The sequence below is a fragment of the Ambystoma mexicanum genome, chromosome 4p, assembly GCF_040938575.1.
Source record: "Ambystoma mexicanum isolate Mex_15411 chromosome 4p, UKY_AmexF1_1, whole genome shotgun sequence".
Taxonomy (NCBI): domain Eukaryota; kingdom Metazoa; phylum Chordata; class Amphibia; order Caudata; family Ambystomatidae; genus Ambystoma; species Ambystoma mexicanum.
The window spans coordinates 905,636,925-905,662,842 of NC_090927.1; the positions used below are offsets into that span (position 1 = coordinate 905,636,925).

General features: G+C 49.6%; 1 protein-coding gene across 3 annotated transcripts in view; it reads left to right on the forward strand.

Moving 5' to 3' along the window:
- The window catches only part of MDN1 (midasin AAA ATPase 1), a 2,688,524-nt gene that overhangs the window by 2,545,210 nt on the left and 117,396 nt on the right, over positions 1-25,918 (forward strand). For 2 of the 3 annotated variants that reach the window (XM_069606482.1, XM_069606483.1), the window contains exon 94: positions 2,061-2,221. In XM_069606482.1, coding sequence (XP_069462583.1) covers positions 2,061-2,221 — 161 coding nt within the window. The remainder of the gene's footprint in view (positions 1-2,060; positions 2,222-25,918) is intronic. The other variant, XM_069606484.1, reaches the window with a different exon arrangement.

The following is a 25,918-nucleotide window of genomic DNA, read 5'->3' on the forward strand; positions in this document are numbered from 1 at the left end:
CCAGGACGCAGACGCCCAAGCAGGGCTGAACCGGCCGTGGATGTGGGCCCCCACTTTCGCATCCCAGTGGGAGGCCGGCTTGAAAACTTTGTCGACAAGTGGAAACCATCACCACTGACAAATGGGTGCTGGGCGTTCTTTATCATGGCAACGCCTTGGAATTCCAACAGAGTTGTCCTTGCATTCCTCCTGTGGCGCATCAAGAACTACACATGGCTCTGCGTCTCAAGTACATCCACTTCTACCCTTATCTGGACGACTGGCTCATCCACTCCCCCTCTCACGCAATGGTAATCCAGCAAACGGCAGAGACCATTCCCTGCCGATAGCACTCAGATTCTCCATTAATTATCCAAAATCCTGCGTGGAGCCATCGCAGAACGCTCTGTTCCTGGTTGCCTGTCTCAACGTGTTCGTATTCCTGGCTACCCCCTCGGTGTGGAGTGCAGCAGCCATCCTCGGGAAGGTACATCGCCTGTCGTCATCAGACTCCGTGGCAGTACGAGTCATCAAGTCGCTGTTGGGGATGATGTCGTCCTGCATCCATCTCGTCCCTTTTTGCAAGCTGCAGATGAGGCCTCTTTTGAGTTTCTGGACGCACAGTGGCTGCAGGTCTCAGGCTCTTGGACAAACAAGATAACCTTCACCCAGGAGTTCCGGCAAGCTCTGCTTTGGTGGGAGTGTGCCCACATCTCACACAAGGAGCTCCCTTTCAGATCCCACCGTTTTAGGCAACGATCACCACAAATTCCTCCCTGGAGGGGTGGGGGAGCCCACAATGGACAGTTGCCCGCCAGACGCCTCTGGCTCCCGGAGAAAAAGGGCCTTTGCATCAATGTCTTGGAACTCCAGGCAGTATTCTGGGCCCTCAAATCATTTGTGCCATTGTTGCAAGGGAAGGTGGTGAGCATCTTCACGGACATCGCCCCCACCATGTTCTACATCCGGAAGCAGGACAGGATGCACTCCCTGCTGCTCTCCCTGAAAGCCCAGACCCTTTGGCACTTGGCCATTCTTCATGAAATGTTCCTCATCCTATTTCACCAGGCAGGCCCCTAAAACACCATCACAGACTCGCTCAGCAGGGAACTGTGTTCCTGCTACAAATGGGTTGTTTGTCAGGATCAGGTATCTCTTCCACAAGTGGGGTCATCCCCTGATTGACCTCTTCGCGCTGGCTGCCAACTTCAAGTGCTAGAGGTTCGCCAGCAGGTTCCCTCAGCTGAGGAGCCTGGGGGGATGCCTTCTCGTTCCCATTGCAGGGGCTCTTCCTGTATGCTTTCCCTCCGATCCTGCTCCTGCTTTGAGTGATCAACACACTCAATGTCATTGCAGGATGATACGTATCGCTCCAGCGTGGCCTCATCAGATCTGGTACTTGGACCTGCTCCATCTGTCAGTAGCTCCGTCCATCCAACTGCCTCCACTTCCTGATCTTCTCACCAGAGAAGACTGGGCGATACTGCACCACAACCCGGCATCCCTGATCCTCATGGCCTGGCTCCTGCAGCCCTAGAGTTTGGGCATTATTACCTGCCGCTGGAATGTTAGAAGATCCTAGCCAAAGCCAGAGCTGCTTCTACGTTGTGGTGCTGGTGTTGTACAAAAAGACTATCTAAACGGTCGCATGAACAAAAAGTTCTAAAAATGCTACCACCAAAGGTTCGAACACCAAAGGTCCGAACCTTTGGTGGTAGCATTGCAGGTAAGTTAAAAAAAAAAAAGACTGCAGGGGTGTCCCCCACAACACTATACTGTGTGGTATAGTGAGCAGGGGTTGCTAGGCAGGTTCAAAAGACAGCTGGCGCTGGAGATAGAATGTCTAAGTTAGGGAATATGTGTACGGAAGGACCAATCCATCAGAAAGAACATTACTAGAGGTAAGTCGTTTCTTCTTTTTTCTTGTGCTAGTTCTCGGACATGGATTTAAAATGTTGAGTAGTATTACCATGATTAACCACATCTGTGTTATATGATCAAAACAGTAGTTATCATTTGCAAATGTACCCTCAGACCACTAGTTATTAGTTTGATATTCAGTTTGTTTTCTTTTACTAAAGCAGGATCTGATGGTAATGAAATGGAAATCCCAGGTACTGAAATTGAAATGGACAAGGGTGACGGAAAGGAACATGTGCCTGCAGAAATACAAAAGCTTGGAAGAAGTAAAGATTCCACTGTCCACACTGCCTACCAGTTTCTCACTGAAGTTACCATCACGGTATTTTAGACATTGTTTACTTTTAGTTTCTTTTACTCATTGAATTGTTTCTATAGTACAATGTACAAAGGAAGGGGGTAGCATTATTTTTTTATATATATCTTTTTCTGAGGCTTGTAGATCTGCTTAGAATCACATACTTTGCATATCCCGACATCTAGTGGAAGTTGCAGAGTATTGCACATTAAGTTTTTGAAGTTCGAAAAAGGGACGTTGACAGGGTGTGAATGTAATATTATTCGTAGTTTGAAGTACCCTGTACCCATGATCCCTCACGTGTCGAGGTCCCTCAGATTATTTTTTTCCGCCATTATGGCAAGTTGTTTTTGAGCTTGAGCTACTTTGTCAGTTGAAACTCATCCAAACCTCTTCTCTCGTTTGCGTTTCGACGCACTAATTCGACAGCTGTTTCCTTTGAAATTTCGCCAGCTGGTCCCGGTTTGAGAAACAGATGTTCTGTGCCTACGACGGGCTTTGGCCTACACCGGCTTCGGCCTAACCAATAGGGAGAGTTGTGGGGGGGTCTGATCCTTCTTTGTTAGAGAATGTATACCCCCATTTTCAAGCTCTTTAGGCCCAAGACCCTAAAGGAATGCCGTACCAAGCGTTGGGCGGCATACGCCGTGTCTGTGAAGTCAGAAACGGCCGCCAGGGTTTTTTAATCGGATCACGAAGTCCGAGGCAGCAGAGACTCTTGAGCTCGAGGGCACTACTGTGGAACGATTTAGTTCCCGCATGCGTGTCCCCAGCCTCGAAAGGCAGCCGCAGCGTACTTCTATGAGGAAGGCCTCTGGCGATGCCGACGTACACACAAACACTTCCCATAAAAAAATACCACCGAGCCGTTACTCGACGGGTCAGTCGAAGGGAAGGCCGCACGCCGTCAGTTGATGCCTCCAGGCCCACCGAATTAACGTCTACCGTGCCCACTATGATTTCAGCTTTGCACTTACCACAAGGCGATCACGCACACATTCGGGCAAAGGGCGTGCACAAACACTGCTCGACGGCTGAGGCGGATACGCTGAAACAGCTGTCAGAAAAGCAAAAATCACATTTTTGCACAGAAAAACACCACTAAGAGAATTTTAATCAGGACAAAATGGCCTCTCAGCCCTCTGGATGTTATGAGGAGTCGTCCTCATTTCTGTTCTCCGACCTCCACAAGAAGTGCCCTCGGGAGTCTGAAGAAACTCCTGGAGCGGAGTGCCGGTGAAAGCATCTCCTGTGTCCTGTAAGGTCAATCCAGAGCTCCCAAGATCTATCTTGTCTACTGCCCCCTGGGCTCAATCACAGTTTGAGGACCCTATGGGCAAAATGTCATTCTTTGTGGACTTTGTGAGTAAGCTGCCCACTCACTCTAGGCCTGCGGAGCAGCCTCCGATACCTCCCCCAGTGTCAACAACACCTTCTCCCTGAGCCCTGCCACCCGGGGGCCTCTGCAGGGATCTCTTCAGGAGGACATGCAGTCCACACAGGCTGAACAGGATATGTGGGTGGATGCCCACGATGAACCGGGCCAGGCGGATGAGGACGACTACTTTCAAGACCAGGATGACCCTGCCATAATCTTTGTTGTCTACTCCGTAGTTGGGGGCAGTCACTACTCTCCTATTGCAGACCATCCACTATACAGTAAACTGCTGAAAGTCTGATCACCATTTTGGCCTCGACACTGAGGAATCCAGTCCCGCTGGGACCGACTTGGTTGAAAATATTCTCAATGAAAAAAAGCCAGTTAGCCAGGCTATTCCTCTCCTAGAGTCAATCAAAAAAGAGGGTCGCTCTGTTCATGTCTATTCCCTCTCTTACTAGGGCAGTTAACTCACGCGTGGAGAAATCATTTAGGCCCTCTCCTTCAGATCCCCTTTACATTGGGGGTCATGTCAAGCCTGATTCTCTGGTGGTGACCACTACCAGAAAGAGAGCTGGTGTTCCACTGTCATCCTCTGAGGCATCCCCAACAAGGAGTGCAAGAGACTTTATACACTGGGAAAGCGTATTGCAATGTCTGCTGTGTACCTCCCCAGGATAGCAAACCCCACCTTGCTTGCAAGCTACAGCAGCACCAAGTGGGATGAGGTCTCACAGCATCTAGACTTAGTACCAGAGCCAGCTTGCTCCCAACTTCTCAAGATCACCACTGAAGTCTAACAGGTTTCCCAAAACATCCTAAAAAATGTATTGGATTCAGCAGACACCTCCGGAAGGGTCATTGCAGAGGGAACTCTTAAGACATTCCAAGCTCAAACTCAGGATTTAAGCCAGAGATACAAACATTCTTAATCAACATGCCCAACAAGGAGAGTTTCCTCTTAGGCAAAGCTGTCGACGACCAGGAGCATGAAACAATCAAAACCCTTGGTCAGATCTCCAACACGCCCTTCTTTCCTAGAGGGGCTTTTAACATGCTGTAGCTTTCGGGCGCAATGCTCAGGAAAACCAGACCAGACCGGAGCAAGCACATCTGGTGCCTCCTTTTACAGCCTGCATGGTCAATCATCCTACCAGTACCAACAGCATGTTTTTCGCCGTGGGAAAGGACGAGGCAGAGCGGCAGCCTCTGCCTCCAAATGACGTGCCGATCCACGTTCCCTCCTAGAAGTCCCCAGTCGGGGGTTGCATAACATACTTTGCCCTGGGAGAGGATAACATCAGACTGTTGGGTGTTAGGGAGAATTTTCTGTTAAGGCTAATTACCCAAACCTAGTGAGTCCCCCAGCAGCTTTGCTGGATTTTTGGGGTTTATTTTTTTCTCCTGCTAAGAGTGAGACTCTTTTTCTCCCACTCTTAGACATGATTTGAGATATCCTTTGACTTTGTGATGTTTTATGGGCTATGGGGTCTTATACTCCATAGGGTTTCATGTGTTTTTTGGTAAATGTGTTACACAGCACCCTCAGTGCAGTAACACAGGGGTGTCATAGTGACCCCCAAACATAGACTCCATACCCTGGGACTGATTACTGTCTCCCAGGGCATGTAAAGTCACCATTGACTTTACTAGTCTGAAATTGGGAACAGAACCAGTACAAACCATCATATTGTGGAAGTACTGGTAGGGGTAATTAGATTGCCCCTGGGTCTGTTTTTCGAGGGGGCACTGTGCAGTCCCCCCTCGTCGAGTTTCTGGCTGGTGGCAGTGGTTTCCACGCAAAATATTCCTTAAGAATATTTACTATGGGATTTTCCCATTCATTTTAAACGCGCCACTTTTTGGAGCAATGTTAAAGATACCGCCGTGTTATTTATTTAATATTTATTCCCCGGTTGGGTCTTTTCGCCAGGACTCGGTTTTAAAATGGCGTTTGTGTTCGCCTCTGTAACTCCAACCCAAGTCGAGCCCTTTGTTTCACTTTTTGGCGGGCTTCTCCACAGAAGCCTCCAAAAGTGGTGCCACTCTGTCTGGGTATACAGGATGTGATGTGTGGGAGGGGGGGTTTAGGTACCTGGACTGAGTTGCCTCAGCAACTCAAGTCACACTCTTGTATGATTGGCCCAGTGGTGAGCCGCCCGGCTCACCACTTAGCATGTTTGAGTGACAGCTAGGACTGATGAATGGGGGTTTTCTGCATAAAAGCAGGGCTTTGGGGACTGGGACTTCAGACGTCGCCACAGGACCAAAGAATCCGAAGAGGGAGAAGCTGAGCCGACCTGCAACGACGACACCACCGGTGGAGCCCTGCTGAACCGACTCACCACTTCTTCCAACGACAGAGGAGATCTTCATCCCGAAGAGTCTTCTTCCTTTGACTGGTGGGGATAACCAGTTTGCCCGCCTTTTCGCCTTCCCCGGATCATCTCGTGGCTGCCTTGCCTGTGCCAAGCACCCCGGCAACCGGGATACTACGTTTTTACACTACCGCAAATAAAAGGGTAGTACCTTTTAACCGGAGAACTCCGCGGCTGGTTTCTTCCCTGGCAGTGCAACGTCCTTCAGCTTTCCTCCACGTCGAGATCTTCTCTTCCTCTGGACGACACTGTGACTTGCATCCACTGCCAGGAACAACTGCCCCCGTTGGAGGATTCTCTCCACTTTCAAGGTACTGTGTCCGCCTGGCCTCCCTCGCAACGGGCCGTGTGGGGTGTCGCGTAAATCCTCATCTTACCACTTGGGTTGGCCCTAGGCTGGCTAACTGAACTTTTCTGAGCTGAACTGATTCCTTTTTAAACTCTCTGCAAGACTTTCCAAGCCTTTTAAACTGTGTGATCTTGGGTGCATTGGTGTTCTACTCTCTCCAAGAGGGAGCCTGGCCTCTGAACTTTTTGCTCACAAGTAGACTTTGACTTTCCTGCCTTGCTGAGTGCTTCTAAAGTATTGTGTTGTGTGCTGTTTCTAATTTCTGCCTTTTCCCTCCCTTTTTCTTAACTTATTGGAGTGCCATCTTTAGTTAAGCGCTCACCTCTGTCTGGAAATAAGTGGTGTTAACTAAGACTTGTCTAATAAGGAATGTATATATATTAATAGTGACTGTGTTTTTGAACTTGCTTACAATAATAGTGCTAGAGTGTTTCTAAGTGTGTCTTTAAATAAATAATTATATACTTGATACCAAAGCTCTGGTCAGTGTTTGCTTGTGCTACTGTATTTTGGTACCTATCTTGTATACTCTATATACTGTCTAACTCTTCTTGAGAGAAGTCTGGCTGCTCAGCCACAGCTACCAGGTAAATCTGGGTGGTACAGACTGCTACCAATTGGGTTTACTGCCAACCCCTGTAGTCTTAAGCCTTTTGCAGTGGTCCCTAAGGGAACTGCACAGGTTACTGCCTAACACTGGGTCCTCGATACTGTGAACAAAGGATACTCCGTGGATTTCCTCGAAAAACATCTCCACGGTCCACTGCGTGTAAGATGAATGTCCTCCGAACACCTCCACATCCTCCAGGAGTCGATCCAAATCGTATTATAGGAGCCTCGAGCTGGTGCCCTTAATGGAACAAAATCAAGGTATTTATTCAATGTACTTCGTATTTGCAACGAAAGATGTAACAGTGCCTCCAGTGCTGGACCTGTGCACTGCAAACATTTATGTCAAACCTCAAAAATTCAGAATGACAACACTGCAGGAGGTCATCCCTCTATTGAAAATAGGGGATTACATGGCAACATTGGACAGGAAAGATGCATACTTTAATATATTTATGTCGCCAGCGCACGAAAAATGCATGCGATTCAACTTGGGAAACAAGCACTACCAATTCAGGGTGCTACCATTTGGCATTGCGCCAGCCCCCATGGTATTCTCAAAGGTCCTTGCAGTGGTGGCCGCCCACTTGTGTAGGCAGTCCATTCCAGTGTACCCTTACATAAATGACTGGCTAAGTATCGGGGACTCTCCCCAGAGATTCCTTCCAAACACGCAGCAAACTATCAATCTGCTGTTCCAATTGGGCTTCTCCATAAACGAAAGAGTCCAGTCTAGAGCCCAGCCAAGTAAAGCAATTTCTGGGTGTACTAATCAAAATGGACTTCAGACTAGTCTACCCCTCTGAAGAAAGTGTCCAAAACATGCTGTTTCAAACACCTCAGTGTGTAGCTGGTCGTCGGGTGACGTACGAAAGGCACTGCGCCTGCTGGGAATGATGGCTTCCTGCATCTACTTAGTGCCTCACGCTAGTCTGCGCATGCGTCCAATGCACGAGTGGCTAGCAAAACAATGGTTGCAAGCAAGCAGGTTGTGGGGCATACTAGTGGTGGTTTCGCAACCTCTGGTTCAGTCACTACTCTGGTGGAACAGAGACAATCTGGACAGCCGTTCCACACACCAGCGATCCAGGCCACTCTCGCGACAGAAGCATCGATGACCGGGTGGAGTACTCTCTTCCTGCATTACACTGTTCACGGCCTAAGGACAAAGCCGCCAAACAGGTAGTACATCAACCTTCTCCAACCACTAGCGATTCTGAAAGCACTTCAAGCATTCAAGACTCTGCTAGCACACAAGACAGTCCTAGTCCTTACGGACAGTACCACAGCCATGTTTTATGAAAGCAAACATGGGGGTACTCCTTCTCCCGTGCTGCCCAAAGTAGCCCAGACCATCTGGCGGTGGGCAGTGCATTACAACATGTTCCAGCAGAACTCAATTCTCTGGCAGACGAACTAAGCAGGAGTACAATGCTACTCTCACTGCATGAATGGCAACTAAACACAGACGTTCTAAACAACGTTTTTGTCATGGTCACAGAACAAAAAAACCACACAATCTAGTGATGGGGGAAATGGGTCACTTGACTCACTTATGTCCCTTTGAGATCTATAAACACAGGGGCCCTGGCTGGACTTTGGTGCCAGGCTTATATAGAGATGTGAGCAGGAACACTTTAGTTCAGTGCAGGTGTGCTTCACTTTATTTCAGTGCAGGAGTGCTTTTATTTTACAACAACTTTCCAGGAGTTGAAAGCCTTTATTCCAGAGAACATCCTAATGTGCTGACTCATCGAGTGTGGCATGGTGGGGCAGGCAGGCTGAACCTGGTGGGTGTGGCTTCAGAAGCTCAGCTTTATAAGGTGCTCCATCCTTAAGGCCGGTTCTTCGCGTTACTGTGCACTCACGTGCAACGTGCCGCTCACCGCCCCTTGGACCAGTTTACTTACCTTTCAAACCAGGCGTTCTCCTGCATACTCACCTCCAGGAAAACCGGTGCTTCATCGCTTCATCTACAGACTCATCTCCTGACATCCAGTGATCTTGATCCCGACACCGCAGCACCGCACTCCGCATCCACCAACTCGGACCCTGTGAAGAAGAAGAAAGACCAGGTTAAAACATCCGTCCTACGGCCGTGCCGCATTTGAACCCACCTCGCCCCCTAGTTGACAACTTACCAGCTACTGTACCGCTGCAGCTTCGTTCCTCATTCCCTCCGGCTGTCGCCTCGAGCTCCGCAGCTTTTGCCGGGCCGGCAAGATCACATGCAAGGGAAGAAAGCAAAAGACCAAACATCAAAAGTCGAACTGACAGCAATACAAGACAAGGAACTTTACAATACCACAAAAACAGACGAGGAAAGACAAAGGCAAACAGGAACAATTACCTGAAGTATAGTGGCTTAGTTGCAACTGGACTACCACGTTCAAGGGACCAGTGAAGGAACTCTGTCCAGATCATACAAGCGCCCCTGCCTGAAGCAGCAGGACGGAATTCTCGCCAAAACTAATCAACTGGTGAGCTTTCCAGGGACAGCGCATCCCACGGGTACCACGGTTTGGGAGAAGGGGGATCGGGCGCACAAGATGGCATACTCACGCCCCGTATTCTCCACGCAGGAGCAGTCCCGAGCTGCATCACCTATTACCACCAGTCGCCACATAGGCGCAGAGGGCGAAGTCGGACGTGGGCGACCTCACCCCCTGGAGGGCTGCAACCGTGCCCCAACACCTCCGCAGAGACCACGTGAGCTGAACAGTTTTCTCAAACTGGGGTTTCCCAGAGAGACCTTTCCGCAACCCGGGAAAACGTGCAATGCCAAGATTACGCGTTCAGGTTTCTAGGTTTCTCCAGAAAGGATCAAAGGGGAACGCCCTTCTGATGAACTGGACAGGGAAATGTGCATAAGCTAAAAACCATGCACCCATCTCGACACCTCTGCTCAACGAAATAGTCCACAAGCTACACCAGGACAAGTAACACTGATCCTAATGACTCCAATGTGGGCCCGCCAGATATGGTTCTCACACTTACATATGATGTCTCTGTGTCCTCCCATGAAACTACCCTGCACAGATAACCTGCTGACCCAGGATCAGAGAACACTGCACCCATACCCTTAGAAGCTGAATTTCGGGGGGCACTGTTGAGCAGCCCAGAAAATGGCCGCTTAGCTTGTGAGCTCCGTGTTCGCCTGCCTTTATCTGCCAAATATCGGCACCCATCCGCAGTGTTCCCGGCCATCCTGCCACTGACTAACTGCCAGCACCCTCCTCTCCGCGTACCTGCAACCCTTGCCTGGTTACCGAGTTACAGCCACCCGACACTCTGCTTGCTGTGCGGCCTCCTCTGCGTGGTCTCGCGGGTGAGACCGGCCTCTGCCCTGCCTGCGGTCACCGAGAGCGGCCGTCCGCCTAGACACACTGCCATGGGTCGCTGCCCCTGCAGGACCAGCGTGATACACCTTGAGCCGGCCCCCGGCTGGGGACGCCTGCCTGCCTTGCAGCGCCTGCCGGGGCGACGCTCCGCAAGCCTTCTATCGGCTTGTTGGGCCCCGCGCGGGTGGAGCTGCCCTACGCTGCTTGTTCACCGCCCAAACCGCCGGACCAACAGACTGTGACGTCCGCGGGCTGGAGCCCCCCGCGGCCCTCCGCATACGCTGACCCTGGGGGCCCCATAGGAACTTGGCGGGCCACTCTTGTCATACCACGCCACCGCCAGAGCGGTGCTTCACGAACTCTCTGGCCTGGGGTCCTCTGTCAGCTCACTGGGAAGTACATTTATTTTTAAACCGTTTATTATAAACACAACACTTCTATTAATTCAAAACCACACGTAAAATATACTACAACCAACCAATTTGCTTTGTACGGTATAACTTAAAGGTAAGTACCCTATGTTTTCAACGGACCGGTGTTGTGAAACAAAAGACGTTACCGGGAATACATATGCGATCACTTTTTGACAGTAATGACAGTTCGGTCTTACTAAAGAAACGCGAATCCGCAGCAAGAAATGTTACCGGGGCAAAAACACACTTAGCACCTGAGATACCCAGAGAGAGTTGGGGGCAAAAATCATAGGCAATACTTTTGCCAAGGCAGACAGAATCCGAGAACACTCATTGACAGGAATTCAAGAGTCAATAAGCCGGAGCCAGTGTCAAGTGGAATTGGGTTCCTGTTGTCGAGGATCACACAGTCGGACAGTTCACGATTCAACGTAGCCAGGAGTACTTAGATATTGTCAATGGAGGAAGCAAAAGTTATTATTTGTTATTTATCTGTTTCTCCTCTGCTTCGCACTGTCTCACTGGGCCTAGTAAGATCGCAGTTTTGTTCTCCCCTCTTCCCCTCCCTTGTCTTGTCGCGCTCTGAAACACTTGTGTACGAGCGCGATAGAAATAAAATATCAATCAATCGAGGGAAGATAAGGGCAAGCCTTGTACTTGTAGGAGGAGAAAAAGGGATTCACCCGATTTCCTCAAGCAGAACACAGTACCTTATTCAATGAAGAAGCTGGTGCCACGGCAGTTGTTCCTGGTAGTTTCCTGCAGACCCACGGTTCCTGGAGCTTCGGCAAGAAGGACGACGTCTGGAAGGGTCTGCAGCACACAGGGCTGAAGCCGGCAGCAGCGACAGTGAATAAAAAGTGCTCTCCTTAAAAACAGGAGAGGCTCTTCAGATGGCTATCCGGACCACACACAATACAAACCGAGACGTAGAGCCGTTTTACCGACGTGTTTGACCAGGCTCCTTGAGAACAACTACAGGAAAATCCTATGACAGAAAGATCAACCCACGTCCACTTGCTACCCCTTTCTCTTGTTCCCAGGTCAATGCTACCTAGTATATTTTAACAAGTAACTGCTAGGTCACCACACACAAATTATATTAAACATCTTTATTTCATATAAATCACAATACCAAATATCACAACATTCTAAGAACAACTCCTAAAATTTGTAAACATTTCTAAAATTCATTTCACAAAGTGTATCCTAAAACCATTTTCAATATGTAAAACAATCTCTGTTGTGCTCTACCCTGTGACATCCTGCCTATACAAAGCTAAACCATATACAAAAAAAGAGATCACTCTGTCTCAGAAGACAAAAAATGGTCGATAGCCCACTGGTTCCTCTTGACTAAAGGATACCACATGTACAGTATACCATCTGTTAAATACACTCTACCCCAATCAATGCTATCCTGGGGTGAAAACAACTCGATATATTATTTTGTTAGTGTATTGTCACTAAATCACAATACATTTTAATTGCCCAACATGTTTCGTTCTTCTTCATTCCATTTCATATATTATACCAGAACTTCATCAGGGGGACCATCTATTCCCTTATCTCATGTCTCTTCATCTATGGTGGGTTCACCACTGTACAACACTTTACTCAACTGGATATATGCCACCCAACACAAGAATGTTGCGGGGTGTCACTTTGCTACACACTTTTTTTAAAACCTGGGAAAGCAAAACAGAGGGAAAAATAACAAACAGCAGTCAGTAATGAACGTTTCACTGCTGTTACTTCCACAGTATCTAAGTATACTTAGGTAAGTCTTACCGTGTCGTTCTTCTACAATATCACTCGACATCGGTTAGCATAGGGGAGAGTCTCAACCATTGTGTAGGACTACTCAATTCCTGAAAACACACAAGATAGACAACTTAACCAAGGTAAACAAAATCTTTAGATGTAAACTCTCTAAACAATCTGTTCAATCATGCCGATTCTGATTTATACTTCATGTACCACAGGGCCAATCAAGTTCCATTCACAATAGCTCTCCTAAGCAACTGCAGAGAACACTCTCAACCTGTATATACTAATTATTGTGACAAGTATTCTTTCACGAATAGAATAATCAACTCTGTGTCATTAACTTCTTATCAATCATCAAATACGGACACTATGTTTCTAACACTAATGTCTTAATCTCATAGACAATAGACATGTGTGTTACCTCTTCATTAGAGGGACTTTTGTGAACTGACTTGCATCTTCTGACACGGAAACCCGTGTGTCTTAATATCGAATTACGCTCTTGCTGCACCTCTTGTGGCTTGAAGCACCGGACATTACTGCCCCTAAAAAAAAAATAATAATAAGCGGGTGAAGTCCCCATTTATTCATTGCGAATCTCTCAAGACTCGTGTCACATTCACTTCCTCATTCCCTTCACGTGTCCCGCACAATAAATCGCTTACCAGCTCGTTAGTTGGAACGCTTCGACTAGATCCTTCTCCTGTGGTGTAGAGGCTCACTATGCTCATATCCATTTGTGTTCTTATACCTGCATCACTTTAACGTAGCACGTCCCGCGTACACTACGTCACCTCACATGAGCGCTTCCAATGTCACGTGTCCAATGTTATCGTTCGGACTGCTCAATGTGGAGCGCACAACTCTCTCGCACTCAGTAGTCACGCTCCGGACCACTACAGCAGTGTGCAGCGATTTCGCCCACGAAGAGGATCCTATGGCTGTATATGAGCTGGTTATCCCCACCAAGCTCAAGGGAAGAGGACTCTGGACTGGATATTCTCTAGTCGTCAAAGGGTAGATATCTCAGGACTGCAGCAGGGCTTCACTGGGACGGGATAGTTGCAGCAGCCAACTTCTTCTCCGCTTCTCTTCGGTTCCTTGTAGTTCCAGTGGCGACTCTGACTTCTAGCCCAAGAGTCCTGCCTTTTATGGGAAAATCCCCCATTCACACAGCCTGGCTGTCAATCATGCAGCAGGGGCGTTGTCCAGCCCGGACAACCACCTCAGCCAATAATGGCAAAGTGCGGCTTGGGTTTCCTAGGATACCCTGTGCAGGGGGTGACTACACCCCTCCTTCACATTCAGCCCACCTAGACACCCAGGCCCCTAGAGGAGGGCTTCTTGGCAGAAGCCTGCCAAAAGACAGTGAACAAAGCAGGCAAACCTGGTTTGCCGCGCAATAAAACACAAGAAAGACTTTAACAAAAAGAAATGGTGAATAAACCCGACCGGAGCCAAAAGAAAAAGTATTTGGTCAAGCGAGTTTAAGTTTGAGGCTAATATAATAGCCTACAACAATACCACCTTTATGTAGTATAATCGCGGTAGAAAAGTAAGGGTAGATACCACTGCCACCAGCCAAGTCTAAATGTTAAAAGAGCGAAACAATGCTCTAGGAGGTACAGATAAAAAATGCTGAGAAGTAACCCTTTCCAATATTCAATGTAAGATGGGGTGTAGTGGATCTGTGGTTAAATGAAGTTAATGGCAACTTTACCCTTTTCTGGGGGAAAGTAGTCAGCCCCAGAAATGGAGTCGGTGGGAAGTCTAAAAGACAACCCTGTGTCACTGCACTGAAAGTGATGTGTAACACACAAAAGAAGGGGGCTACTGAAGTGGTGTTCTCCACAGCCCACAATCACAAAACCAGATGAAATACGCATGGCAAAACATGGGTAAGAGTGGGGGGAAAGCTCACACTCTTACCAAGTGGAAAAAAATAACTCCAGAAATCCAGCAAAGCTGCTGAGGACTAGGTAAGGGAAATTAGCCATTGAATGAGAATTCTCCCTAACAGCGACCCGCACCTGGCGACTTTCCCAGGCACATCATTGCAAAAATACTCAATTACAGAGATGGAGACCTCATCCTACGCTTATCTCGCGAAAAGAGAGAACTGCGCCTGGGCCCCCAAACAATCATAATCTTCCCCGACTTCTCTGTGGGGGTGCAGCAGGAGAGGCGTCAATTCTTAGGGGTCAAGAAAATGCTACGTGAACGCAACATCCCCTATGCAATGCTGTTCCCTGCGCGCTTGAAGCTTAAGTTCAGAGGGGAACTGTACTTCTTCACGGTCCCTGATGAAGCAGTAAAGTTCATTGAGTCACAGATACCACTCAACGAACCTCCTGGGAACCACATGAACATGGACAATGACTGACCTAACTCCTGTCGCTTTTCCGGGTCTTTGATGAACCATTGACATATCTTTCCCACCTGTCCGCTATGTAGTGTAATCTGCTTAGGAGGCCACTCCACCTATTCGGATCGGCTACAGAGTAGCGTGGAACTGTGTAACACCTTCGCCCATTGGCCCATATGCTCTCCAAGGGAAACATGATCAATATACCCATAACGCCGAACTTTAGTACCCTAGTGGTACTCTACATTCAACTTATTTTTGCTCGGTTGGCAACACGGCAACGGCGCACCCCACGGCAGTTGCAAACTCATGTTGGAATATTTGATCGTTGATGGCCCCTATTTCAAAAAAAGTAGCAGGCGCTCCTCTCCAGAAAGAAGATGGCATGATAACCTGTTCTGAGATGAGTTTGCAGCACACGCTTTTTGCTCACTGTACCTTTCACTGATGGGAAATAACAATTTTCATATCAGTCTTTGTTCCGCCCACATGTTGGGACCAAAGGGGAGGCTGGTCCAGGTTGGGATCGGCCTGCTGGCACCTGTTCTTTGAGGGAATGCCAGTCTTTGGTGGGAGTGGGCGCTGCTGGTTGTTATTGGGCGGCGAGGGTGGGGGGAGGGGGTTCTGGGGAAGTTATATTGGAAAAGGCAGAGGCGAACTGACGGGGCGCACCGTGCTGGAGCGATTTGAGAGTGACCACATAGGGTGCAGATGCAAGCCACGACGACTAAACTGGGATACACCCTAGACAAGTGAAATGCCCACTACCATAATGTCTTGTAATGTCTGGGGGCTAAGTAACCACAACAAGGCCCGTAAGATTATGGCTTATGCCAATAAACATGGCTGTAAAATATTGCTGCTGCAAGAAACGCACTCCACGGGCCGTCAGGCCGAAAGTATGGCACCAACATGGGGTCCCAACAGATACTTCACCTCTTACTCCACTCAAGCCAGAGGCATATTGACACTGATCCATAAATCCATCAAATTGAAGCTACATAAGAATTACACCGATCCTGATGGCAGATATTTTATACTACACTGCACCATAGTAAACAGAGTATCTTCTGATGAACTCATATGGCCCAAATGTGGACGCCCCTGAGTTTGTGGATACTGTGGCTACCATACTATTACGCTACGTGGGTGCTCAGACTATATGGGGGGGGTTATGAACCTCGTGTTAGACACAGATCTGGACAGGACTGGAGCTGCCGCCCGACCCCTGACCCGGGCTGCACAATGGTTACTCAGCTATGGCGTAAAGCTCAACATCCGTGACGCCTGGAGGACACTGCACCCTCAACGGCGCGAATGCACCTTTTACTCCACGGTGCACGACAGCTCCTCCAGGATCGACCTGTTTCTAGTATCCAGTGAAGTAATGGGTAGGGTGGGGCGGGCACAGACCCTGAGTCGCACACTATCTGACCATGCCCCGATCATTATATCAGTGGAACTGGGAACGACTGTCCCGTCACTCAGTACATGGCGTTTTAAATCCTCAGCCCTCAGGGACATCCTGTTCAAGTCGGATATACTCGCCGATATCGAGTCCTTCTTCTAACACAATAACCCCCCAGGCCACCCTTCTCGGTGTCAGGTGGGAAGCCTTCATAGCGTATATCAGGGGGATGGCCATATCCAGAGAAGCGGGTGTGCTAAAAACGATTAGGGCTGCTCTCGAGCGATCCGAAGCCAAACTACGTAAGCTGGAACAGGAGTCCTCAACCGCAGCTGACCCCGCCAAACTCTCCTTAATTTCAGACGAACTCCAAACATACAACACACTTGCAACCAGTGAGATCCAATACTTTAGCCGGCCCCAAGCTGCTCGTAAATATGGCGAGGGTGATAGACCCGGGAAAACACTTGCAACCCTTATAAAAATGGAATGGGGACAGGCCCCTATAGCCTCTATTAAAGATGACCAGGGCATCCCACAATGGTCTGGCCCCCAGATACTGGACATATTCACTAAATTTTACACAACCCTATATTCTCAACCTCCCGAGCACACCAAACACATGCGAGAGCTATTTGATCAAATACCTACAACGTACATCTCCGCTCCCACCAGGGACCAGATTGAATCCCCGATTACCCTAGACGAGCTAGTAGAGGCCATCTCGTACCTACCCAAGGGCAAGGCACCGGGTCCTGACGGGCTCACATCGGAATTTTATCAGGAATATATAGCTATACTAGCCCCTAAGCTCTTGGAGGTCTGGGATGAGTCGCGCCGTGCGTCCATTCTCCCCCCCGTCTCTGTGAAGCCGTCATAACGGTTTTGTTGAAGCCTGGCAAGCCCGGTGACGACTGTGGCTCATATAGGCCACTTTCCCACATGAACCTCAATAATAAGATTTTCACCAAGGTGATAGCAAACCGTTTCCTCTCTCTTATGACACATCTGGTCCATGAAGAACAGCAGGCTTGGTACCGGGAAGATCCACATCACACAAAATCAGGCAGCTGTTTAACGCGATGTCCCGCATTGACCAGGCCGCGCACGCGGTCTCAGTCACGCTGGACGCTCAGAAGGCGTTTGACATTGTCTCCAGGAAATGTATGTGGTTGGTGTTGGAGACGATGGCTGTTGGCCCCAACATGATAGGATACATTAAATTACTATGTACTTCCCCAGTGGCTAGGGTCCGGGTTAACTCCCTCACATCCGCTTTGTTCACACTCTGCAAGGGCACCCTCCAGGGCTGCCCGTTCTCCCCGATCCTATTTGCTCTAGTGATAGAGCCAATGGCAGACCACACTCGAGCACACCACTCTCACAGGGGGATAAGGCTGAAACTCCCGAAATCATATCCCTCTATGCAGATGACGTATTACTGTACATTCGAGATCCAGACACCCACCTTGACCCCATACTACGGTACATCACGCGCATAGGCACCCACTCGGGTTTTACGATTAACTAGTCTAAGACTGAAGATTTCCCGCTCACAGCTTCTACCCAACAAGCTGTCACTGAATACCCACTCTGATGGTCCCCCGGGGGAATTAAATACCTCGGAGTCCAGGTGTCTCTAACCAAGCCCACCCTGCTTGTAGACAATTATCTGGCCGCAGCACAGCTAGCCGAGACGAAAATGACACGCTGGCACCCCCTTCCTCTGTCACTGGCCGGAAGGCTCTCTCTTATCAAGATGGTCCTACTCCCCAAGCTGCTCTATATCTTTAGCAACGTGCCCATATGGCCCAGGGAGAAATACTTTGTCAGATTGCACAAATCATGTGCAGAGTTTTTGTGGCATTCTGGCGCAGTGCACAAGAAATGGTCCGATATGGCCCTCCCATACAAACATGGGGGATTCACCGCCCCCAATCTAATTCTTTACTGGACAACAGCCCAAGCCCAACATGCCACCCACTGGTACACCGGTTCCCCAGTCCACCCGCACGTCAAACTAGAATCCTAGCAGCAACCGGCGTAAACATAATGACCCTCATACTACATCAACATTACTCGCCCGACTCTCCCATCAACCCGATAAGCGCCACCTTACGTGCTGCCCATGTGGCCTTCCCTGGATTAGAGCCCACACATGACACTGCCCTAGTCCGACACTGGGAGACTCTAGGTTACCAGGCTCTATCAGATTTTTACCCCAAGGGCAGGTTCATCGACCCCCAGACGTGGAAACCGGGTCACTCTGGGTCCGCTCTGGAGATGTTCCAATACTACAGGCTCTGAGCTGCATTCCGTGCCACATGGCCCTCCTTTCCCGCCGAATTTCCTGACACGCTGATACTTGCATACATTGCCAATTCGGGCGGGGCTCGTGGCGTTGTCTCCTCTTTATACAAGATGACACAAACTAATACGCCATCTCAGGCTCTTAGGGCACAGGAGGAGTGGGCCGATGAACTGGGCTGGGAGATCCCCCGACCAACTGTGGGAGAAAATGTGCTTACACACTCAAAAGGTTTCCCTTAATTTCCGATACTGGGCCATGCAGTACAAGCTGTTGAACAGGTTGTATTACACCCCCTGCAGGATCTCCAGGTTCGCTGATACTAATCCACAATCCTGTCCCCTTTGTAGAGCGGTGGGTGCGGACCACCTGCACTTGTTCTGGACCTGCCACAAACTGCAGGAGTTCTGGAGCAAAATTCTAGAGACACTCGCCGAGATAATTGGCATTATGATAGATCCTGACCCGCTGGGTTTTTTTTTTTGGGGTTTGGGAAGCCGACGATATCAAATGCATGGTTACATTCCTTAATATCAGCTGCATCGTTGCCAAGAAATGCATACTTCAGCACTGGAAGAACTCTTCGTTTCAAAAATGGTTAAACTTGCTTACATGGTCCCAAAACTGTGAAGAAGAGTACATTGCCATGCTCCCTACCCACTCCCGCCCTAAGGACATATGGACTGCAGTCAGTAGCTATCTTAACAGCCGAGAGGAGGGGTCAACTGAGGGAAGCCCATCTCCCCCCCACCCATGAAATGCTTGACCACTCTGTACCAACATAGCCCACCCCACTCACTCCTCATGCATTATACTATTGTGCTTGTGTGTACTGTTATCATGCACTTGATGTATACTTCATTGCTCTAGCGTGCGTCTCTGTTGTAAACCTCTGCCAACCAAAAAAATGTAAACAAAAAAAAAAAGAAGCTGAACTTCGTGGCTTGGCTCCTGAGGTCATAACATTTGGTCACCTTAACCTAGACCAAAGGGGCAGGGAAATACTCAAAGAGGCACACAAGCCTAACACAAGGCACCGCTATTTTAACAAATGGAAACGCTTTGTGTTATGGTGCAGAACACGGTCTCTCAATCCAACTGACTGTTCACCCACTAACATAGTCAACTACTTGCTCTACCTACTTGACTCGGGATTTGTTTTTAACTTGCTCAAAGTACACCTAGTGGCTCTCTCTGCTTAAACCACGTCTCAGAACAACATTTCATGGTGGAAGGTGCCCGTAGTTAAGGCTTTCATGGAGAGTGTCAGAAAAACGGTGCCCTCCCTTCTCTAATCCTGCTCCCGGCTGGGACCTCAATGTCGTTCTCACAAGGCTCATGGGTGCCCCCTTCAAGCCTATGTTTAAACACAAAAATGGGGGGGGGGAGTGTACAAAGTACAGCAGTGGAGTGGGGCACTGAAACTGAACATTAACAATAAGGTCCAAACTGCTGGAGGTTTGATTACACATAATTTTTAAGCAATAACTTCGATATTGAGTCTATATTTTGCAATATCACTTCAAAATAAAATGTGTGGCTGTATCAGGTTCTGAAAGCAATCGAGATTGTCTCATGATAAAAAGTCAAAATGTATTTCCATGAGTGTTATGTTTCAAAGTGCAATATTTTAAACAAGAAAAATAATTTTAAAAAAGATAGAAACAAGAGGGAAATATCGTGAACACAAATCACAGTACTCGGGCAATCTTCATATTCAGATAATCTTGCAATTGTTGATCGAGTTTAGAGTTGGACAGTAGAACAGTAAAACATCAGGACAATAAGTCAAACACAATCATTTGCAAGTAAAAACAAGGTAAAACTGTATGTACCGAGCCAAGATGCAATGAAGAAACAATATAAATTGTGGAAGCACCTACTCAAGGTGTTAACTTGTACTCAGCCAATACTCTGATTTTTTTAATTTTAAGAAAAGGAAAAAGGCTGATGAATTCTAAACTGGTCTGCCTGCTCTACATACTTGACTCGGGATTCGTTTTGAACTCACTCAAAGTACACAAAGTGGCTCTCTCCGCTTACACCACGTCTTAGAACAACATTTCATGGTGGAAGGTGCCCGTAGTTAAGGCTTTCATGGAGAGTGTCAAAAACAGTGCCCTCCCTTCTCTAATCCTGCTCCCGGCTGGGACCTCAATGTCGTCCTCACAAGGCTCATGGGTGCCCCCTTTAAGCCTATGCACAAAGCCAGCCTTGAAGACCTTCCATACAAATGGCCTTCCTCATAGCCGTTACTTCAATCAGAAGGGTTGGTGAACTGCAAGCTCTGTCTGTACAAGACCCCTTCATATTTATACACAAGGACAAGGTGGTGCTATGCACACATCCCAGCTTCTCACCCAAATACACATTAAAATTCCATATCAATCAACGTATAGAACTTCCTGTGTTTTTCCAAAGCCTAACAAATGCAGCAGAAAGAAGGAACTTCTCCAGCATGGGGTCTGGCATGGGTTCAAATGCTCATGAATGTTCCCCGTCGTCAGGGCAGGAATTCTTGGTAAAAGAAAACTGTTTCACTTTCACTTATAAACTGTATTTCTCCTCTAAACCAATTACTGTACCCTGGGTCATACTGCCCTCTCCCTATGCCCCTCCCCTGGAAGCAGTCAAGTTTTTTACCGCACTTTCAAGTGGTGGGAGTCCTCGAGTTTTGCTCCATGAGTTATTCCACAGTTTTCACATTTCTTTTACAGGAAAAGTTTCTATTTTTGTAACATAAGACCCTGTGTGCTCTTCTCTCCATTGACTGACAATCAGGGATTAGTTTGTCTGTGAATTCCAGCTCCCCTCAAGTGCAAGGATCGTTGAGTTTTCATCGAAGTTTTTCTACGCTGCACCTTCAGCCATGGCGGAGGAGGAGGAGGGAAGGTTCCCTCTTCAAGCTCTGCTCCAGATGCGGACTGCGTAACATGTTTGTGGAGGACCAACACCTTCAATGCCTCTACTGTCTTCACCTGGATCACAAAGAAGGAGATTGCAAGATCTGCCTCGGGTTCTCCAAGAGAATGATGGATAGCCACAGTAGACTGGCAGGGTGGCTAAGCGCCAAGGCCCCTGCCCCGTTCCCGAAGCAGGGTCATGCCTCACCCAGGACCGGCCAGTCCGAGGAGCGGCTTCTATGTCCTTTGAGGGCGCTCCATCCGTGGGGGCCAACGATCAGGCCAAGTGCTGCAACTCCATTTCCATCGCGGTCGCCGCGAAAGCGGGTCCTGCGATGGGCAGGACGCAATCAACCACCCCATCTGCCTCCATCTCCAGCCATCGATCCAGCTCCTCAAAAAGGAAATTACCAAACCTGGCTAAACTGCGGGAGAAGTCTAGGGGGGGAGAAAAGAAGGCCGACCTGCCCAAGAAGGCCCAGGCAGAGCAGGAAAAATGGTCAACGGTTGAGATGGTGGAGGCCGCTCTCTCGAAGGCCAAAGGGGCTGACCCTGTGAAGGTAGCCCTGACTGCACCCATGGCGTCCCTACCACGGAAGCGGGAAGCCTCAGCTGGGGCGGTGGCGAAGACGCAGGAAAAGAAGATGCTGTCTCCGAGTGTGGTTCTGCTGGGCCCTCAGGTTGCAAAACCGGGGGGGGGGGGGGGGGAGGGGGCTAATGAGGTCCCAGGCCAGCCAAGGCTGTACCCCAAGACATGGACAGTTCTTCCTCGGACGAGGAGGACCAGGAGTTCGTACACAAGGTCCACGAGGACGGCGGCAGAAACAACGGCGCAGGGCCTAGTAGGCCGACTGCCCCGACTCCACCAAAAGATGCATCTCTGGACATCCTTCCGACCCTGCACACATTGATGTCAGAAATCTAAAAAAGGAAGCTGTAGGCCCCGGCCCAAGAGGCCCTGGATCAGCCTCTGGTGAAAAAGAGGAAATGCCATCCAACGCCCCCTGATCAGCCTCCACACCCGCACCAGGTGCCCTCCCCTTTGAGGGATCCAGACACAGGGACGACAGACAATGACATCATCACAGTGGGCGGATCGCTGCAGCCGAGGGCATCCCCACCAAATGAGGTGGGGTCGTTTCATGCCATGGTCTCCAGAGCTTCCGAGCTCTTCCAGCTGACAACCGATGGGACCAAAAAGGAAGGCTTCCTATACCAGAGGCAATAGGCCAAGAGGAAGCCCATCATTGTGGTGCACTTCCTGGACGATGTGTGGGAGGAAGGCCTAGCCCTACTGAAGAATCCTGCCCCGGCCAAGCGGGATAGGCTAGAGAAAAAGTAAACAAGTGGCCATGGTCGCAACCGTCACCAGAATCTGTGGTGTCAATGGCTGCGAGGAAGAGATAGTCTAGCCCCTTGTTCTCTGTCCCTCCGCACAGCGAGGGGAAGAAGTTGGATGCCATGGGGAGAAACGTCATCTACTTGTGGCATCGACCATCAAAGCGGCCAACGCACTGGCTGATTCCGCCTTCCCTGCCTCCCAAAGTACAGGCGGTTCCACACCTGCCTCCGCAGCAGCCACTGGCTCCGGTCGCCACTCCGCAGCCCACGGCGCCCGGATGGCGGGTTCCGAGGCCTCATCGGAGGAAACAACAAGGGGGGGTTTCCACTCCTCCTCCTCTGCATCCCCTTTAGAGGGAAAAAAGGTATGACGTCTCCCTTCGGATCCACGTGTCTCCGGTGGGGGGCATGCTTACCTTTCACGTGCAATTTTGGCGTCATAATTTTTCGGACCCCTGGATCCTCTCTGTAGTCTCCACGGGGTACCGCCTACTGGTACCTTCCTCTCCTCTCCTCCCCTCCTTTCCCACATATTGGGACAGCAACTCTGCTGGCAGAGATCCGGTCACTCTGTGAGAGCCAGGCTTTGGAAGAAGTCCCAACCTCCATCAAGGCTTGGGCTTTTATTGCGGGACTATCATCGTGTGTCTGGCGGCTATCTCCCGCTACACCAGGTCTCCAGGAAGATCTTCTCTGTGGTGCCACCGTTTTGTCAAAGAGTTCCTCAAAGGACTGTTTCTATCTTTTCCACGGGTGAATGCTCCTGTCCAGGCATGGGAACTCGACGTGGTGCTGATGAGGCTCATGGGAGCCCCCTTCGAGCCTATGCATCAAGCCCCTATCGTTCCTCTTGTGGAAAACAGTATTCCTCGTGGCCATCACCTCTGCCAGCAGGGTGGTGAAATACAGGCTCTATCCTGCAAACAGCCATAGTTGACTTTCCACGAATCGAGGGCGGTGCTGTGGATGCACCCCTCCTTCATGCCAAAGGTTCCGTCGGAATTCCACCTCAACAAGCCTTTGGTGGTGGCTGTGTTCTTTCCGAAACCTTTGTCACCAACTGAATGGACCTTGCACTCGGACATTGTTCGTGCTCTGAAGTTCTACGTGGCACGCACAAAGACTTTTCAGATGTCTCAACTGTTCATGAATTGTGGTCCTGTTAACTATGGGAAGGACTTGTCCAAGGCTTTCATCGGAAGGTGGCTCTCTCTGGCTGCAATGCGCACTGTCATCGGTTGGCGAACGGACCGCTGCCGGCCCATTCCACCAGAGCGATCGCTGCGATGACGGCATTCTTATCTGGTGTGCCCCTGCTGGACATCGGCAGGGCTGCTACGTGGAGGTCCAAGCACACCTTCACGAAATTCTACTGCCTTGACAGGGATTACAGAGAGGAGTCCAGAGTCGGCCAAGCAGTGCTACACAACCTGTTCGTTTGAGGTGAACCTTGCCACCTCCCATAGTTGTGTAATGTTGTACTGCTATGTATTCTTTATTCATGAGCATGTGAATCCATGCCAGACCCCATGCTGGAGAAGGAACAAGTTACTTACCTGTACTCCAGCATGGGTTCACATGCAAACCCTGCCGCCTACCCCTCTGCGGCTCCTATTGGTCATACTGCCACTTTACATGCTTACCAAATATGATTATGGCTGCCAGAGGAGGGGCTTAGGGAGAGGGCAGTCATTGGCTGTGGACAGTATGACCCAGAGTACAGTGATTGGTTTAGTGGAGAAATACAGTTTATAAGTTAAAGTGAAACTGTATTTCTCCAGCATTGGATCTTTCATGGATTCACATGCTTAGAATATTCCCCGTTGTCAGACTGGGACCCCTCGGTACACATATATAGCCTTTTCCAAAGGAAAACTTTCGACACTATTGTGTCCTATCTACGTCCTTCTAGGACCCGCCTACGCATGCTCCGCAGGCCGTGCTAGTATAAGAGGCCCGCCCCCGCGGCTCCCCTTCAGATTCCAACCGTCTCCAAAGTAGTGGGATCTCCTCGTGTTGTCTTACTGTTTTGTACTAGGTTGCGTTATTGGATTTCGAGTACAATAATGTCCTCGGTGTCAGGAAAAGCGCTGTTCTGTCCATGCGCGACATGCGGCTTAAAAAAGGTTTACGAGGGGGATGGACATATGGACTGCATATATTGCCTCCACCCTCACCATTCGACGGATACCTGCGACATATGCAAGGGTTTTTCTCAAAAAACCCTCAAAGACCGGAACCGACGCCTGGTGGCATGGCTGAATGATGGAGCGGGGGCATACCCCCCCTCGGAGGTGGGCTCCACACAGTCGGCGAAAACATCACGCCGCGCGGCCTCGTCGGAACCACCGGCGAAGAAATCTAGACCGTCGGAAAAAGAGTCGTCTGGAAGTCACTCCACTAGAGACTCCTCGGCAAAGAAATCATCCTCATCAAAAAAGCATGAGAAGGAAAGGAAATCCTCCTCTGGCGATCATCACAGATCGACCACGAGTCGAGAGTCGAGTAAAAGCGGGCACAGTGTGGAGAAGGCGGGACCGCCAAAACCACCTGCGAAGTCTACGTCGTCGACGGCGGTCCAGTCATCCTACAGGAGGCCTGAAGTCTTTGACCCGACCCCCCCCCCCCCCCCCCCGGAGGCTTTGCTACAAGAACAAGCTATGTTGCTGTCCTCGGAGGACGAGAACGAGAGTTGCTGGCCCAGCAGACCTAGGGCTACGAGCGGCTGACAAGTCGTCTACGAGGGCATCCGTTACACCGGTATCTGCCCCTCTCCTCAATCAATCGGTTTTGTCGTTGGATATTCTGTCCACTCTTCAGTCCTTGTTATGGTCGTTGGACCAGCGACTACCCCAGGCAAGCCTGCCACAGTCACCCGTCGACGAGCCGGGCCCGTTCCGTCAACCGACGCACCAACGCACGCCAATCTCAACACTGGCACAGGAGGAAGGTGAGCTGCCAGATTCGGAGTCTGACAGGGGAGCCATGTCGGATATCTCATTATCCCCCTCCAGGGATCCTACCTGGGAGTCAGAGGCGGAGTTGGAAAACCCCAGAAGCCCAGCTCACCCGTCCCCTCCGGACGACATTGCGTCATTCCATTCTATGATGGAGAAGGCATGCAAAGAATTTGGTCTGTCCCAGGAAGAACAGAAAAA